The following is a 19,027-nucleotide window of genomic DNA, read 5'->3' on the forward strand; positions in this document are numbered from 1 at the left end:
GCAATGAATTTCCAATAATCTCATTACTCACAGCCCCAACTGTACATAACACATTCATTTGGATATGCACTTTCTTTTTAGCATTTGTTCGTGTTTGGGCAGTGAATTAATCATTGTCACTCACAGTTTTACATTCTGATGTATAAAACTGCAGACCCTCAGATGTACAACACAGCCCCCGATTTAATAGCCCCAGTCCTAAACAATGCTAATGTTTACTTTTAATGTAGTGTAAATTTTCTTTTTTTTTTAACAATATCACTAATATTTTCTAAAAATCTCTCTGTTTATATTTAAATTTGAAACCTCACAAACACTGCAAAAGTGTCTCGTGGGCTTCATAGTATCTCAGTGTGTAAGGCTCTGCATAAGCAGATCATGAGTGGGAGGGGCTGAGGATACAGAGGATATTGGTATATTAAAATATGAATTAGAAAGGCAAAAATATAAACTAAGTTTTAATATTTTTTAATATTTAATATCTTTCCCATTCCCGTTGGAACCATCTGAGATATCTTGAGTAATACCACTAAGGGGCGGAAATTCACCCAGAAAATGTGGTCAGTAAGGGTCAGCGGCAGGCTGAGTCCCAGGATCTAAAGTTGGAGGTCCTGGGACTCAGCCTGCTGCTGTGTCAATTGATCTCTAACTTCCTGACAGACAGACCACAAGCCGTACGGGTGGGAAAACACACCTTATCCACCCTCACCCTCAGCACTGGAGCTCCCCAGGGTTGTGTTCTGAGCCCCCTGCTGTACTCACTGTACACATATGACTGTGTGGCCACTTCCAACTCCACCACCATCATCAGGTTTGTTGACGACACTGTTGTGGTGGGCCTGATCTCCAACAACAACGAGACGGCCTACCTACAGGAGACTAAAAACCTGGAGAGATGGTGCCAGGAGAACAATCTTCTCCTGAACATCAGCAAGACTAAGAAGTTGACAGTGGACTTGAGCACAAAGCAGAAGCGGTCATACCAACCACTAAACATCCGCAGTGGAGAGAGTGGACAGTTTCCGGTACCTAAGTGTTCACATCACACAGGACCTGTCTTGGTCCTGTCACATTAACACCCTGGTGAAGAAGGCCTGGCAGTGCCTGTACTATCTGAGACGCTTAAGGGACTTTAAACTACCCTCAGGTGCTAAAGACTTTCTACACCTGCACCATTGAGAGCGTCCTGACGGGGAGCATCACCTCCTGGTTCCGGAACAGCACCATGCAGGATAGGCGAGCCCTACAGAGGGTGATGCAGTCAGCTGAACGTACCATCCACAGCGAGATCACTGTTTTTCTGCACAACCTGTTTTTGCACTATGACACTTTATGCATACCATACTGCACATGGACACTTTAAGGACAATCATTAAAACCATACGCATTTATGTATATACATATATTTTTCATGTTTTATATAGTTTATACTTTTTATTTATCTACCTCCTTTTGGTTTTATTTTTATCCTTAATTCCATTCCTTTTTATGCTTGAATACCAGACAGAAGTAAAAAGCATTTCACTGCATGTCGTACTCTGTATGTATGTGTATGTGACAAATAAAATTTGATTTGATTTTGATTGATTGGTTGGTTGACTGATTGATTGATTAGTTAGTTGAATAATTGATTGATTGATTGGTTAGTTGATTGGTTGATTGATTGGTTAGTTGAATGATTGGTTGATTGGTTAGTTGAATGATTGATTGATTGATTGGTTAGTTGATTGATTGATTGGTTAGTTGATTGATTGATTGGTTAGTTGAATGATTGATTGATTGATCTAAAATAAAAAAAAACACACAAATACATATTATTCATAAACAAAGTTCGGTTTTATCATCTGAAGCATTATGGCAATGCGGGGTTTTATTTTAGAAGTTAAACAGTTATTTACAAGAACACTACAGGAACGTGAAGCTGACACGTGCGGAGCGTCCAAAGTCTGCATCCCTTAACGTGCTCACCGTCTTATTTGAATATTCTGCGCACGTGCTGCTTTACCGACCAATGAGAGCGCGGAGAAAGTGGGCAAGCCGTGTTACGTCAGCAGCCCGAGTTATCGGCCGTATCCCAAACCGCATCCTATTGGATAACCGAGGTACCTACGCACAAGGCGAAGCCGTTATTCCGTTGCCTGCACCGAAGTGCACTAGGATAGGGATCAGGACGGCGTTTGGGATTGAACCAAAACGTGAGCTGGAACTTCATGAAAACTGCACAGGCACACAGAAGCGAGCGGTTTGGAGAAAGTGTCAATTATTGACTGGTGATCATATTCGAAACGATTGTTTTTGTGCTCGGATGGATTAAGCTTGTGATCATGGTGGTGAATTCGGTGCACTGGTTCCGAAAAGGGCTCCGACTTCATGATAATCCCGCGTTACAGGAGGCGTTAAATGGCGCGGACACCGCGCGCTGTGTTTATGTTTTGGATCCGTGGTTCGCTGGAGCTGCAAACGTCGGTGTCAACCGCTGGAGGTGAGCTGATTTATCTGTTACACACACAAGCTTCCCTCAGCAGCTAACGGCTAACAGCTAACACACACCTGCAGTCAGTCTTCTAAACTATAACGAATCATTAACTCTTTTCGAAAAGATTGTGTTATAATATTGTGTTTCATGCTCCGTTTGCTGTATTAATAAGAAGAAATCACGCATATAGTCTTAAAAAAACGGTTAGGTAAAAATGTAAATTTTATTTCTGATAATTTATTAATTTAAATCATTTGTATTAAAACAAAACCACAGCAACCAATTAAATATAAATATAATATAATATATATTTATATATAGCCTAAATTTATTGATTTACCAAAAAGACGAAGTAAATAAGTCAACATGCGTCACTAACCGGTTAGGACACTAGCATAACAATATAACAACAACGTTTGGTCGTGTCTCAAATCGCGTACTGTTTTTTTTTTTTTTTTTTTACAAAAGTGCGCTTGACGTGAGCCAATTCTTCAGGTTCATGCCACACTCAGAAGTGCCCGGATGTGTAAACCCTCGCGCACTACAAAGGATGTTTTTGGAACACGACCACACGTGTCGGGTAGTCATGCTGTTTATTACAAGAACTACTTGTTTAATGTCGGCGTTTTAGCCTCACTCTGACTACTGAGAACACACAAGTGACGATTATAACTTTATAGCTTTGCGTCTTAACCTGATCGGTGGTGTTTCTTTTATTTTATTAAACACAACGCTGTCAAAAAATACTGATTCGTTTTTTTATGGCAGCTCTGAAAGTAGTTCCGGCTGCGAGGCGAATCACTGCATCGTTTCAATGCGTTTTGTTTTGTATTGCATAAATTAATTTTGTTTGTTTGTTTGTTTTTTAATTAAAAAATAATAATTGTAAAGTATCCTGTGTGGACATGTTTATAAAATAATAAATTTCAGAGTGTTATTATTATTTTTATTATTATTATACATGAGGCTGCACCAGATCATCACTGATTATAACAATACACCTGATGTATTTTTTAAACATATTTTTAATCCATGTTGTTTATAAACTCTACAGGTTTCTGTTGGAGTCATTAGAAGATCTGGATACGAGTTTAAGGAAATTAAATTCGAGGCTGTTTGTGGTGCGAGGGCAGCCCGCGGATGTGTTTCCCAGACTGTTCAAGGTGTGTTTGTTTTTTGTCTCTCTCCATCCTTATTGTAACTTCTCATGCATTTTTAATAACATATTTATCCTGATCAGGGTTGTGTTGGTGTAAGAGTCTGTCCCGAAAACATAAACATTTTTTTGTTGTTCTGTTATCAAACAATTAAAAATGCATTAAAAAAAAATTGCAGTTTCCTGTCTGTTGCATGTGTGATGACGCCATCCTTAAAAAAAACTATGGAATAAGTTTTGGTGTATCGAAAAATAAATCTGCCTTTGAGCTGTTTTCCGTTCATACTTTTTTGTTCATAAATTTTGTACCTTTTGCCTGTATGAAATTCTGTGTTGTGGCCTTTCAGTTTTATTGTTGTACAGTATGTGCGTTCGCTCAGACTCTTTTTGATTCTATTTAATTTATTTGTATAGCGCTTTTAAACAATTCAGATTGTCTCAAAGCAGCTTTACCGAAGCACAGAAACATAATAAAATAAAAAAAAATTAAAGTTTAAATTTAAGTTACTATATAACTATGACACCTATCCAAAATGATCGAGTCGGAGGCGACGACATCAAGGAAAAGCTCCCTGAGAGGATATAAGGGAAGAAACCTTGAGTGGAACCAGATTCAGAAGGGAACCTCTTTCTCATTTGGGTGACATAAAGATTGACACACAGATTGATATTCTGTGCTTTGTTATCAGTAGCATGTTTGGGTCCGGCGGATCAGGAGACGCAGATTTTATATCAGGCCTATTTGTTTGTAGTCGTAGCGGAGAAGTAGGTTTAGGTTTCTTTAGTTTAACTCCTGGCTGTAACAAAGGACCACAAAGTCATTAGAGCTTCATAGCAGCAAATAAACAAACCACAGATATGAGACATTTTTTTTGTTTACTACCTGGACATTCTGGTATCATTCAGCCTTCCTCTGTGCTGGATTTCCTTCATGAGGGATTTTTTCCATTGATTCAGTTGATCACCCTCTTGTTATGTCTGTAGGCACTTTCTTTCAACTGCAGACTAATTTGTGTTTTTAGAAATGCAAGTTACCATCATTTTTTTTTTCCTTTTCTTTATCTGGAAAAAATATGGTGGTAATTAAAATAATCAAATTTGTTCAAGGTATTAAGATCTTTCACGAAGCCAGAATAATAATAGCCAAAGTCAAGCTGTTAAACAAAAACATGTCTGTGATTTTGTTTATTTGCTATGAAGTGTAAAAGTTGGATGAAGATTCTCTGAGTGTAATGATTATAACTTGTGCCAGTGGTTATATGCACAAAATGGTTAAATAATCTAAAAAGCTAATGAGATAAAGAAATGAAGCATTTTAGGTTAACAAGAAATTGGAACATGTCCAAGGAGAAGACCAGGAAAACTGATGCTTTACTAGTTTAGCTAATAATAATCAGTGTTTATGATGATTACATGTGATTATTATATTCCATGCATGTCAGTGGAGTTTAAGTTGCTCTCAGTCATGCCTACATTGGTAGAGACCCGGGTACATCAAACCACCATGTTACTGAATCTTTTTATATAAGAGCAAAGCCCCTGTTTTCTCTTTCTCGCACTGCCATGTATCAAACTGTACCAATTCAGTGACCAATCAGATTTGAGAATTCAGGCATACTGAAGTATAAAGAATGGTTTGTTTGCTACCAATTAATACATGAAGGAACTTTAAGTTGCTTAATTGTTTTAATTGTCCTACTAGTGTCAAGACATGTTATACTAAACCAATAGTTGTCTTCATCTTAACGAGATCTCGCTCTCTCGCTCTCTCGCTCTCGCTCTATTCTTTCTCTCTCTCTCTCTCTCTCTCTCTCTCTCTCTCTCGCTCTATTCTTTCTCTCTCTTGCTCTATTCTTTCTTTCTCTCTCTCTCTCTCTCTCTCTCTCTCTCTCTCTCTCTCTTGCTCTATTCTTTCTCTCTCTCTCTCTCTCTCTCTCTCTCTCTCTCTCTCTCTCTCTCTCTCTGGCTCTCTCCCTCTTTTTCTTCCTCTCACTCTTTTTCTCTTTCTTTCTCTCTCTCTTTTTCTCTCTCTTTCTCTCTCTTACTTGCTCTCCCTCTTTTTCTCTTTCTTTCTCTCTCTTACTTGTGCTCTCTCTCTCTCTCTCTCTCTCTCTCTCTCTCTCTCTCTGGCTCTCTCCCTCTTTTTCTTCCTCTCACTCTTTTTCTCTTTCTTTCTCTCTCTCTTTTTCTCTCTCTTTCTCTCTCTTACTTGCTCTCCCTCTTTTTCTCTTTCTTTCTCTCTCTTACTTGTGCTCTCTCTCTCTCTCTCTCTCTCTCTCTCTCTCCCTCTTTTTCTTCCTCTCACTCTTTTTCTCTTTCTTTCTCTCTCTCTTTTTCTCTCTCTTTCTCTCTCTTACTTGCTCTCCCTCTTTTTCTCTTTCTTTCTCTCTCTTACTTGTGCTCTCTCTCTCTCTCTCTCTCTCTCTCTCTCTCTCTCTCTCTCTCTCTCTTGCTCTATTCTTTCTCTCTCTCTCTCTCTCTCTCTCTCTCTCTCTCTCTCTCTCTCTCTCTCTCTCTCTCTCTCTCTCTCTCTGGCTCTCTCCCTCTTTTTCTTCCTCTCACCCTTTTTCTCTTTCTTTCTCTCTCTCTTTTTCTCTTTCTTTCTCTCTCTTACTTGCTCTCCCTCTCTTTCTCTTGTGCTCTCTCTTTCTCTTGCGCTCTCTCTCTCTTTTTCTCTTTCTTTCTCTCTTTCTCTCTCTCTTACTTGTGCTCTCTCTCTCTCTCTCTCTCTCTCTCTCTCTCTCTCAGGAGTGGAACGTGACTCGTCTGACGTTTGAGTATGACTCTGAGCCTTACGGTAAGGACCGGGATGGAGCCATCATTAAAATGGCCCAGGAGTTCGGCGTGGAGACGATCGTGAGGCACTCACACACACTCTACAACCCGGACAGGTGTGTAACAATACTTACAACGGAAACGTTCGTTGCATAACACTCGTTCGGTATGCCGTTCTTCTTTCACACAGAATGGACATCCTACACTATGTGGTGTAAATATCGACAGAGAAAATAAGCATGTGGACGTAATATTTTTTTTTTTCCGAAATGCTGTTGTCGACATTGCCTTATTATTTATATACACTGAGATCTCCATAGTCCACATGATTTGGCCTGTGAATGTGAACGTCTCCATACAGTAAGTGGGATATTGACATGTTTTCAGTGAAGGCAAATCACCGACAACTAGATGTGAAGCACTTGGTAAACTGAGACACGGTGTAAAGCCAGCTAGGACAAGAATAACAAATACCAATCTGTCAGATTGTATAACTGTAGTGTGTCGAGACTCTCCCGGTGAAAGGAAAAAGTCCTAAAGAGTGCCAGCATGCCTGACTGCGAGCCATCACTCTTATATAAACGGGATTGGTGTGTTTTAATACGTGCCGTGCATGCGGACCAGCTCGGAGCCAGAGAGCCAGAGCACAGTGTCCGACGCTCTGCCTCCTCTGTTGGTGGAAAAGTGTAACTGCAGGTCACACTGAGCACCATGTGCAGTGCTGAGTGACAGGCTCTCGGTCACAGCGTGGAGACAGAATGACAAGCAGCACCGAAAAGCCGTGTACGTACTGTGCACATGCTCCAGCTGCATGCAAGCGCCTCGTACCACACACACACACACACACACACATGCGGCAGCCTCCTGACTCCAAACCACACAAAGGAAATTATACGATGGACCAGAGAGGGCTGTTGCATAAGATCAGGCCTAAAAATAAAGAAAGAAAGTAGCCTTTGGGTTTGTGGGAGCTATAAGTCAGGGAGACGCAGGATCTGTCAACTGATGTGACGAGCCACATGCAGTGACCAGTTCAGTCTTATGTAAACTGGGAACGGCAAAAACGTCTGTACTTACTGTATCACAAGTCACACTTGCTACTAAAATCCTGACTCCTAATTATTCAGACAAATTAAGAACCAAATCTTTTTACTGCATTCTAAAGGGACAGAAAGCAGCCTTTTATTTTACGTTTTATTTCATTTATTTTATTGTTCTATATCTAAGTCTATATCTTTGTAGAGCATTGAAATAACTGCCTTTAATCTATAACGATAATATTTAAACCACAATTAGGTTAATGTTTAAACACAAACTCCATCCTACTGGCTAATGGGTTTTTTTTTTTGTTGTTGTTTTTTTTTTTTTTTCTAAAAATCTATCATTTTGTAGACTTTTAGCTCATTAGATACATTTGGAAAACATCCCTAAAAAGTTGCTGGAATGATCTGTGGTTGGTCGGAGAGTTTCCGAACAAATGCAACTACAAACATTCGTTCATTCGGTTCATTTCACGGAGACACTTGTGTCTAATTAATCCAACATTCTCTGATCATTCCATTCAGGATCATAGAGATGAACAACAACAACCCGCCGCTCACTTTCAAGCGCTTTCAGGCCATCGTGAGCCGCCTCGAGCTGCCCAAGAAGCCGCTGCCCACCATCACGCCAGAGCAGATGGCCAACTGCAGCATGCAGGTCTCAGAAAACCACGACAGGCATTACGGCGTTCCCTCGCTGGAGGAGCTGGGTAAGGCCTCCTTTACACATGCTTCTTGCTTTAACCCAAATAATGTATGCAGTTTGTTCATTGTTCATTCGATGATGGAAATTTTAAAGCCATTAGCAACAAGACAAACAAAACCTCCTTATAGATGATTTTTTCTAATTACAGTCAACCTCCAGAGTGCATGAGCTCATATTTAGCATGAAGAGGATTGCATAAGTGCTGTATAGATGCCTCCTTTTGCGTTTCAGCCTCGTACTGGAAACCAATCCGCTCCCAGCTTCAAAACGTCTCAGTTATTTGACCATTTATTTGTTGTTCTCGATACACCGTGACTGTCAGAGTCCATTCACTTTCTCTGGAGTGAGTACCTGTTAATTTCATCCGTTCAGCAGTGTCGCGTCACACGTAGAAGGAAACGCGGCGATCAGAAGAAAAGTGTTGATATGAAAACGCAAGCAAACGATTTAAACAGTCAGTATTCAGCATACTGATCACTGATGATGTACTTTTGTGTGTTTTTGTCTACATCAGGGTTTAAAACCCATTGTGTGGGTCTGCCAGTTTGGAGAGGTGGTGAAACTGAGGCTCTGGAGAGACTCAATAAACATCTGGATCGAAAGGTGAATCCCAACAAACACTTATTAAAAACTACTACATTATTTATATGAAGCCAGTTGCACCTTTTAAAACTATTGTGCCTTTATCCAGTCATTAAGTTTGTTTGTATACGTGTTATTTAGGCATGGGTGGCGAATTTTGAGCGTCCTCGAATCAAGGCCCACTCTCTTTTTGCCAGCCCCACCGGTCTGAGTCCGTACCTCTGCTTCGGCTGCCTGTCGTCTCGAGTGCTTTATTACCACTTACGTGAACTCTATATGAAGGTCAGTGTCTGGAAATATTTTACAAACTAGCTGAATAACGGTGATGTGACTTTCAAGCACGATGACGTTGTTATTGTTAACATCGGCTCTGAGGGTAACGCCGGCTGTAAGGCGAAACAAATGCTCGTTGTAAAACCTTATCACTCTGTAGTAACTGACTTGATGATGATGGTCATATTCTTTCTTCTCAGCTGCGTAGACGTTCCAGCCCTCCACTCTCTCTGTTCAGGCAGCTGCTGTGGCGTGAGTTCTTCTACACTGCAGCCACTAACAGCCCCAGCTTCGATCGCATGGAGGGAAACCCCATCTGCGTGCAGATCCCTTGGGACCGGAACCCCGAAGCGTTGGCCAAGTGGGCCGAAGGCAAGACGGGTTTCCCCTGGATCGACGCCATCATGCGTCAGCTGAGGCAGGAGGGCTGGATCCACCATCTAGCACGCCATGCCGTGGCCTGCTTCCTCACCCGGGGAGACCTGTGGATTAGCTGGGAGAGCGGCATGAAGGTACTTTCACAGCTGATGTCTGGAAGTAGAGTAAGGTAGAGCAAGACTCCTAGATATGATACGGTGTAAAACGGAAGAACCAGCGGTGAATGTGTTCTTGAGGATCTGCTTGTGGTTTGTTCATCATGTACAGGTGTTTGAGGAGCTGTTGCTGGACGCTGACTGGAGTGTGAATGCTGGAAGCTGGATGTGGCTTTCCTGCAGCGCGTTCTTCCAGCAGTTCTTCCACTGCTACTGTCCAGTGGGCTTCGGACGCCGCATCGACCCGAGCGGAGACTATATACGGTAACGCAACTGACTTTTTAATTCTTCACGATCGGACAACATTTGGATGTTTAGTCAATTAGTCTATATAGAAATAAATATTACGTACATTGTTCGGATTCTGCAGCAGTGCAATTTCATTTTAGGTTCATAAATTAACAAACTATTCAAATAGATCCGCAGTCTTTTTTTATTCATATTTTATTTTAAGGCATTTTAAGGAACTGTAGTTATGACATCTAGTCAGACTGACCGACAGACCGACTGACTGATGGACGGACAAAAGTGAAAGTGACGTGACATACAGCTAAGTATGGTGACCCATACTCGGACTTCGTTCTCTACATTTAACCCATCCAAAGTGCACATACACTGCAGTGAACATTTAGCCATTTATGCTGCAGCGCCTGGGGAGCAGTTCGGGGGGTTCGGTGCCTTGCTCAAGGGCACCTCGGTCGTGGTATTGCCGGCCCGAGACTCAAACCCACGACCTTAGGGTTTGGAGTCAAACTCTCTAACCATTAGGCCACGACTTCCCCACAAAAGTTAGACAATAGTAGACGTTGCGATATATAATCTTTGAGATTTTCCCCTACAATAATTTTAGTCTAATTAAGACCAAAAATGTACTGTATTTAGTTAGTTAGTTAGCTAGTTAGTTAGTTAGTTAGTTAGTTAGTTAGTTAGATAGATAGGTAGATAGATAGATAGATAGATAGATAGATAGATCGATAGATTTTTTTATTGTATTTTATTTGTTAAGTTATGGATGTAATTAATGAGGATTTGAAGCTAGTGGGTGCAAGTGTTGAGGATGCAGAAGATAGGGTTAGGTGGAGAGAGATGATTCGCTGTGGCGACCCCTGAAGGGAAAAGCCGAAAGAAGAAGAAGAATTTTATTTGTTAAGTGGAAATTTAAAAAGATGTTGATTATTATAAACATCTCAGTAGCTTACATTATGGCTCTGAATCTTTCTGCGACCTTCCATGCCAATCAGGGCGAATTAGGCTTTCCGTCTTGTTCTTTTGTTCACACGTTAAAAAAAGAGCACAAATTAAAAATAGCACTTTAATAACAATCATTCGGCTCTATAATTCTGTTACCACTAATGAGCTCATGACCTCCATCACACCACGTTGCCCTCCCGAGAAATGCGTCATGAACGTGACAGGCATCAGGGGGCAGTGTGTGGAATCAGAGAAGTTTATTAGAAACGTCTCCGGAAACATGACCAAAGTTAACAGCAGCAGTTTAACAGCAGGATGTGGAGCTCCAGATCTGAGTCATGTAGACAAAAGTTTTGTTGTGTTCTAAATAACACCGAGACCAATTTACATCCTTTTCTCTATATCAAGGCTCCTCATGATGTGTAACCATGACAACGGTTGTGATGTTGTTATTTATGCTTGATGTGTGTTCCATGTGGTGATCACGGTTATACTGAATGTGACTAAAGCTAGGAGTGGGTTATATGCTGAGTGACATGAATTGGGGGGAAAAAACGTACATGGAAATAAAATGTAACCATAGTAACAGTCAATTCTGGATGTGAAAGAAGTAAGAAAACGGTATAAAAGGGTTTGGTGTTTTGCATCGCTAATTAGTCATATACAGGGCAAGTTTTTTTTTTTTTATTATTATTATTATTATTTAATTTTATTTATTTATTTTATTTAATTTTTGGTGGGTATTTATTTATTTATTTATTTTGGGAGTGGGGGGGGTTGTTTTGTTTTTGTTTTCTTAATGGGCTTGTTGTTGGCAGCTTAATAATAATAATAATAATAATAATAATAATAATAATAATAAGCTGCCAACAACAAGCCCATTTAAAAAAAAAAACAACAACCCCCCCCACACCCCCAAAAAAAATAAATAAATAAAAACCCACCAAAAATTAAATTAAATAAATAAATAAAATTAAATATTGTTATTATTATTATTATTATTATTATTATTATTATTATTATTATTATTGTTACTTATCTTACATTAGACACCTGCCTCACAGTTTTCATCCAAGGAATTTAGCTAGTTAATGTTCCTCGAACGGTTTCTCCAAACCTACTTTCTAGGATTTTCTCATTAATAATATTGGAACCTCTTTTTGTTATCATTTTTAATACGCTGCACAGGAGATATATTCCTGAGCTAAAGGACTACCCGAGCCGTTACATCTACGAGCCGTGGAATACGCCGGAGTCGATTCAGAAGGCAGTAAACTGCATCGTGGGAGTCGATTATCCCAAACCCATGATAAACCACGCAGAGAGCAGTCGCCTCAACATCGAGAGGATGAAGCAGGTTTATCAGCAGCTCTCACACTACAGAGGCCTTAGTGAGTCTTTCTCTTTCTCTCTCACACACACACACACACACACACACACACACACAGCAGTGGACTTGTATCAGCATTCTTCTTTCCTTTTTTCACTCGTTCGGAACATTTTGGGTAGAACACGTCCGTGCAGTGCCAAGTATTGTTCCAACACACTAATGCTTCATTTTGAAGGCCTTTTTAGGTTGTTTTTTTGTACTGACCCTTAAAACCTTCGTGTACATGCTCCCATTTTTTCTGTAAAATGAAATGAGGTTGATATAAAAGGATGTACGTGATGATGAATTTAGTGCCTTACACAAGGAGCCTTTTTAGCTTCATACTTTTATTGCTAATGGAGTAATTACTCAGGATTTAGGAGGTGTTTTGACCTACATTAACACAGGGAATTAGATAATGGTGCTTTTAAGTGTTTAAGTCTATCCTTTACTCGAGGCCTGAGACTTGCAGCTTACGAATGAACTCAAGCGAACCAATTGTTTCCTAGACTTTCTGTGAGACCTTGTGTAAATCTGAAAGACTTAAAAATGATAGAATTAGTGAGAGACTGCAGTTTTATGTGTCTGTCTATGTATCTGGTAATCCATCAGGTCTGCTCGCATCAGTGCCCACCATTCAGGAGGAGGCAGAGCCGTCGATGTCAGACGACTCTCAGGCCAGCAGCAGTGGTAAAAAAAAAAAACACATAAACACACAGAAGCCTTTTGTGCATACAGGGTTTCATTTATTTACTACACAGGTCAAGTCAAGAAGCTTTTTCTTCTCATTTCAACTGTATACATCTGCTGCAGTACACAGTAAAATGAAACACTGTTCCTCCAGGAACTTGGTGCTACAGGAAACACAGAACTAAGTACACGACACTGTAGTACATTAAGTACAAACATCTGCAAGACAATACAGTATAATACTTCACAAGGAAAAGTGCAGCACCGACAAAAACACGGTTTTGTAATCAATAAAGTTATAAATGCTAAGACTGTAAGTAGGAAAAATAAAGGACTTCACGACGTGTTAACACAAGTGTTAACGCACTACACTGGAAACGCCAAAACTCAAGTAAAGCACTCTGCCACTGTAGCCTTCAAATGTTCCAGTCAGGTTACGGTTTAAGTTTAAATAAATACAGGGTAGTAACATGAACTCCTGTTATCTACAGAGCATCAGAGCCTTCTAAATGGATTCTGTAATGTCCTCTAATGCTCGCTAGGAATGACTGAAAACACACTGAGTAAGGAAATCACACACAGCAAGAAAAGCACGTCATGAATTTGAATGCTTTCACCGTGTCAGAAAACATACTGATTGTTGGAAAGCATTAGGTTTTTTTTATTAGTAAACCTATAGAAAAATATTGAGTGAAAACACTCTCTCTCACTCACTCACTCATCTTCTACCGCTTATCCGAACTACCTCGGGTCACGGGGAGCCTGTGCCTATCTCAGGCGTCATCGGGCATCAAGGCAGGATACACACTGGACGGAGTGCCAACCCATCGCAGGGCACACACACACACACTCTCATTCACTCACACAATCACACGCTACGGACAATTTTTCCAGAGATGCCAATCAACCTACCATGCATGTCTTTGGACCGGGGGAGGAAACCGGAGTACCCGGAGGAAACCCCCGAGGCACGGGGAGAACATGCAAACTCCACACACACAAGGTGGAGGTGGGAATCGAACCCCCAACCCTGGAGGTGTGAGGCGAACGTGCTAACCACTAAGCCACCGTGCCCCCTGAGTGAAAACAATAAAAATTTAAATATATGTTTATCGAGTTTTATAAAGAAACGTCTCCTCATGGAAGGATTAATCTTATTAGACATGTTTTGTTGATGTAATATGATGTACTTATTCAATAGACCTTTATTTGTCACCTTCCTTGTTTTATTTAGCTGCCCATCCGAGTGAATGTTTAGATGCCTTTCTGTAGAAGGAGTGAAGAAGTGATACAGCGTTGTGTGTGTGTGCATGTAGTCATCAGAATCCTTTTTATCCAGGTGCCATCTCGGCGTCCCATCAGCCACAGCCTCAGTGTGAATCCCAAACCAACCTCAACCCTAATCCAGACCTGGACCCCGATCCCGAACCTTCAGCATCGTCGGCTCCTGCAGCCGTGAGAAAGCGAGGTCACTCCTCTGAACCCCAAAACTCCCAGAACCCTAAAATGCAGCACACCAGCCAGACTAAAGCCGAGCAGCTTCACACTGACACCAAGCAGTGAGCATTTATTTATTTATTTATTTATTTATTTATTTTATTTAGTGAATTTGCTTCAGGTTTTTTATGTTTTTGAGATCAGGTTTCTAATGTATATTTCTAATATTTATCCAGTTTATGAATATTATTCAGGTGATAATTCGACATGTTACTCTCACCTGTGAAGGTATTTCAGTTTAGATGGAGTTGTGGTCTGAAGGAAGGAAGTGGTATGAAACTGTCAGGGTAACAAAATCAGACTTCTGTATTGTCAGTGCAACAAATCCTCCCTTATCTGTTGGTTTGTTCTGGTTTTACTGGTTTGTCACATGGTTAGCATGTATTGTGTACATGGGATTAAGCCAAAGAGACCACACCTCCTTCACTGAGACACATACAGAGGCCACACCTCCTTCACTGAGACACATACAGAGGCCACACCTCCTTCTCTGAGAGACATACAGAGGCCACACCTCCTTCGCTGAGACACATACAGAGGCCACACCTCCTTCTCTGAGACACATAGAGGCCACACCTCCTTTGCTGAGACACATACAGAGGCCACACCTCCTTCGCTGAGACACATACAGAGGCCACACCTCCTTCGCTGAGACACATACAGAGGCCACACCTCCTTCACTGAGACACATACAGAGGCCACACCTTCTTCGCTGAGACACATACAGAGGCCACACCTCCTTCACTGAGACACATACAGAGGCCACACCTCCTTCACTGAGACACATACAGAGGCCACACCTCCTTCACTGAGACACATACAGAGGCCACACCTCCTTCACTGAGACACATACAGAGGCCACACCTCCTTCACTGAGGCTGACAGATACAGAGGCCACACCTCCTTCACTGAGACACATACAGAGGCCACACCTCCTTCACTGAGACACATACAGAGGCCACACCTCCTTCGCTGAGACACATACAGAGGCCACACCTCCTTCACTGAGACACATACAGAGGCCACACCTCCTTCACTGAGGCTGACACATACAGAGGCCACACCTCCTTCGCTGAGACAGATAGAGGCCACACCTCCTTCACTGAGACACATACAGAGGCCACACCTCCTTCGCTGAGACACATACAGAGGCCACACCTCCTTCACTGAGACACATACAGAGGCCACACCTCCTTCGCTGAGACAGATAGAGGCCACACCTCCTTCACTGAGACACATTCAGAGGCCACACCTCCTTCACTGAGACAGATAGAGGCCACACCTCCTTCACTGAGACTGACAGATACAGAGGCCACACCTCCTTCATGGAAAATGTTAGCTGCAGATGTTACGCTGATATTAATCTTTATATTATTCTTTATAATAACCCTTTGCTTTGTTTGTGTTCTGTAAAGCTGCTTTGAGACAATGTCAATTTGTAAAAAGCGCTATACAAATAAATTTGAATTGAAATTGAATCGATAAACAGATTCATTTTCACCTGGTCAATAACTCAACACAGTTCACCATCATTTCAAAGTAAATATCAAGCCTAATGCACCGATGAGCGAATCTTTACACCCCTCCACACAAATGCACTGCACTGTACTGGACCGATCATCTCTGTAACATGTATTTTACTTTCTTCTCCTTACAGATGAAGATGAAGGAAATCTAAAAAGGAGACGATTCTCAACAACGACGACAAAATACCCCACCAACAATACAGGAAATAAGTGCAGCACTTACAAGTACAATCTGAGAGGATATTAAAAAAAAAGACATGACACTAAGATTGCAGTATGTTAGGGTTTGGCGCAGCCAGAGCTTCAGCACATCCTGTTCTGTAGACGTGCTACACTTTAAATAGAGCTTTAATAGCATCCATATTTAGACTGGCTGTGCTTTGATCAACGTTTAACACAATACAGCTAGTATCTACCCTCGGATCTCAAACCAACAAATTCACACTTCTGTTAATTAAGTTCTTCTTTGGTGCACAGACTAAAGAAGAGTTTTATCAGTGTTGTATTTTTTATTTTTTATTTTTTAAGTTATAGTATAATTCTAATTTCTAAAAGCAGCCTAATAAAGACGCGTAGACTCAGTCGATGCTTGCGGAACGTACAATCAGCAGCATGAAGGAATTTTATTCTTTTCTTTATTTTAACATCCGTGTTGAGTAAGGTGTTTGGTTCTTATCTCATTTTTACGCAGCGAAGCTGTACTCGCATCATCCGAATGTCTTAGCGAAAGGACGTTAGCGTCGTTCTCGTTAAGAGCGACTACATTCCGCATTAACTTGCACATTTACATGCTTTATTCCCCCCCCCCCCCCAGCTAAATTTATATTTATTGTATAAAAAGAGTTTATTTAGGTGCAAGTTGTAAAAGTACTGCAGGGACGACGAGCGTGTCGTGCGCTGTCGTCTTCGTGTGCGGATGGCTGGGGGAAGTGTCTTTACTGTAGAAATAAATAAACACTTTGGACACAAAACCATTGAGTGAGTTTTATTTTACTCTGATTACTACATGTTGATTGATGATTACTTCTTGAATGTTAAACTCATGTACATGACATTTATGACAGACAAGTCTGTCTTTGACTAAACGTCTGTCTGATCAACAGATTGTGTTTAAGTTTGTCCTCCACTAGAGGGCGACATTGCTTTTCATATGAAGCATAACCTCGCCCTTCTCTTACAAACCTTCACTGTTGAAGCTATACAATAAAATATTTCCTTTCTCTGTGAGACATAAAGGCTGCTTTAATATTATACAGAGGTGGAGTTTCAACAGCTGCATTTATTTACATTATGTAATCATTAAGACTGAGGTCGGAGGTGGACTGGGTGGGGAATTGTATCTCATTTCTAATTTCTTTGTTACTGCATATGTCTGAAGGTCAGGACTCATAATTCACCAGCTCCAATAAATAAATAAATAAAGTATATTTATATTATAGGATGGTTTTCTCAGCTCCGAGTTCAGCAAGCGACATCATAAAATCACTGCATCAGCAGTAAACAAGTATTTACTTTAAGTATCTTTCAATCTACAGGAATTAGAATACAATACAAATAATAACACTGACTGTACAGGTATGATCATAGGCATCTGTGGGGGTTTTTCCACCCTAATTTCAGCTCAAATGCTCAGAGGTTGAAAACTGAGTCATTACATGTCTGTGCTCTGGCATCCTACAGCATGTATTTCTGTAATATTTGCAGTCTGTGTGTAAAAGGTCACATGATCCTCCTCCAGGCTGCTTCACTGCAGGTAACGAGACACTTTTAATGTTAATGGAGGGTCAAATGTCATACGTAGAGAAGGAGCCGTATTACACGCCTTGTAACACCTGTCTAATTCAAGTCACACACACACACACATACAGTACACACTTATTTATTATACTGCATATTTAATAAATGTTGAGAGTAAAAAATATGGCTTTTTTTTTGGTCATGGGCTGACATGCAGTAAGAAATAAAACACTACAAAAAAAATCCTGTATTCGAAAACAATCAATAATCAGTAATGTGTTCAAATTGACCCCAAAACTTTATTTTCTAATAAGTGAACATCCACAAGTTTCCAACAAATCCAACAATATTTTAACTGTAAATTAATATTTTTCTAATTTAAAATGAGACATTATACCTTAATCCTTTCATAGTTACATTTAAAAAAATGGAAGTATAATGTGTCATTTTATTACAAACATTAATTGCAGCGTAATTAATAATGCTCCTTCATTGAAGACGTTGGAGAACTTGTCTGACAGTTTCAAAACACTCACACTAAAGACTCAACTAATTAGAAACTCTATTGAAATTCTAGTGATATAAAATTGCAAAATAGCGACGTATCGTCTCAAACCTTCTGACCGATCAGAATCCACAGCACTGTGGTTTAACACGCTTTGGCCTTTTGTTCAAAATGTGCTGCGTTTGTGCTGAAGTGGAAGTGTGTGTTAGTGCTGGTTCATGAGCTCTGCGAGATCTAATGAGGCGATAACGCATCTAAAAGCCGTCGTACTCAGGTGGAGGTCCACGTGCAGAACGATAAGTACATCATCGTCTTTCTTCCTCACCTCTCTGGGGATCTTAATAGAGTTACATAGGATAGTAGTTAAAGGGGCGGTTTGTGAGTTTGAGCCCTTTTGTTAAGTGTGAGAGGAATCGTTATTGTAAATAGAAATAAGATAAACAAGAAGAAATGCAACATGGTGATTGATGATGATATAGGAAAAATAAAATGAGCTATTTTTGCTATTTAATAATAATAAGATTATGGACTTTAATTATGGTTGAAGAAGTTGATGCGTTTCCTTTAATGTGTTCCAGGTCCTTAGTAATTGTTAATAAAGTCTTCTATGAATCTTTGTAGTAGTTAGTAATTTCATATGCTCTAGAAGGCAGTTCTACAGTCTGGGTGTGGCCGTGTGTTTATTTTCAGTGCTTATCAATGCCATCGATTACACTAGTCATGTCTTTCCCTCTGCTGCTGGACCTAGAGTCCAAAATGTGCGTTGTAGAGGAGGAGGAGGAGGAGGAGGAGGAGGAAGAAACCTGAGCCGCATCGATCCACACCATCAGTCAGATCAGCGGCAGGCCTTTTAAAAGAATCCTGCCTCATTCTCCGCCTCTTTCTCCATCCACTGCTGACTTTAATTGACCCTGGGAAGGACACACACACACACACACACACACACAAAACCACAAACACACAAGCGGGGA

At 40.6% G+C, this 19,027-nt stretch overlaps 1 protein-coding gene across 1 annotated transcript; it reads left to right on the forward strand.

Moving 5' to 3' along the window:
• Positions 1 to 2,178: 2,178 nt before the first annotated feature.
• On the forward strand, positions 2,179 to 16,785 carry cry2 (cryptochrome circadian regulator 2). Its single transcript, XM_060884820.1, has 12 exons — positions 2,179 to 2,482; positions 3,531 to 3,639; positions 6,381 to 6,523; positions 7,973 to 8,157; positions 8,668 to 8,756; positions 8,877 to 9,017; positions 9,209 to 9,520; positions 9,654 to 9,805; positions 11,921 to 12,123; positions 12,714 to 12,791; positions 14,131 to 14,350; positions 15,946 to 16,785. Exons 1-12 carry the CDS (start codon positions 2,325 to 2,327, stop codon positions 15,947 to 15,949), a joined length of 1,794 nt encoding a protein of 597 aa, XP_060740803.1. The 5' UTR covers positions 2,179 to 2,324; the 3' UTR covers positions 15,950 to 16,785.
• Positions 16,786 to 19,027: the final 2,242 nt, after the last annotated feature.

This window comes from Tachysurus vachellii, chromosome 13 (assembly GCF_030014155.1).
Source record: "Tachysurus vachellii isolate PV-2020 chromosome 13, HZAU_Pvac_v1, whole genome shotgun sequence".
Taxonomy (NCBI): Eukaryota; Metazoa; Chordata; class Actinopteri; order Siluriformes; family Bagridae; genus Tachysurus; species Tachysurus vachellii.

Bases quoted from the DNA above. Each gene is read 5' to 3' on its own strand.
- cry2 (XM_060884820.1), top strand. From the start codon at position 2,325: ATGGTGGTGAATTCGGTGCACTGGTTCCGAAAAGGGCTCCGACTTCAT. The intron at 8,158-8,667 runs GTAAGGCCTCCT...TGTCTACATCAG, and splicing joins TCCCTCGCTGGAGGAGCTGG to GGTTTAAAACCCATTGTGTG. The intron at 12,792-14,130 runs GTAAAAAAAAAA...CTTTTTATCCAG, and splicing joins CTCTCAGGCCAGCAGCAGTG to GTGCCATCTCGGCGTCCCAT.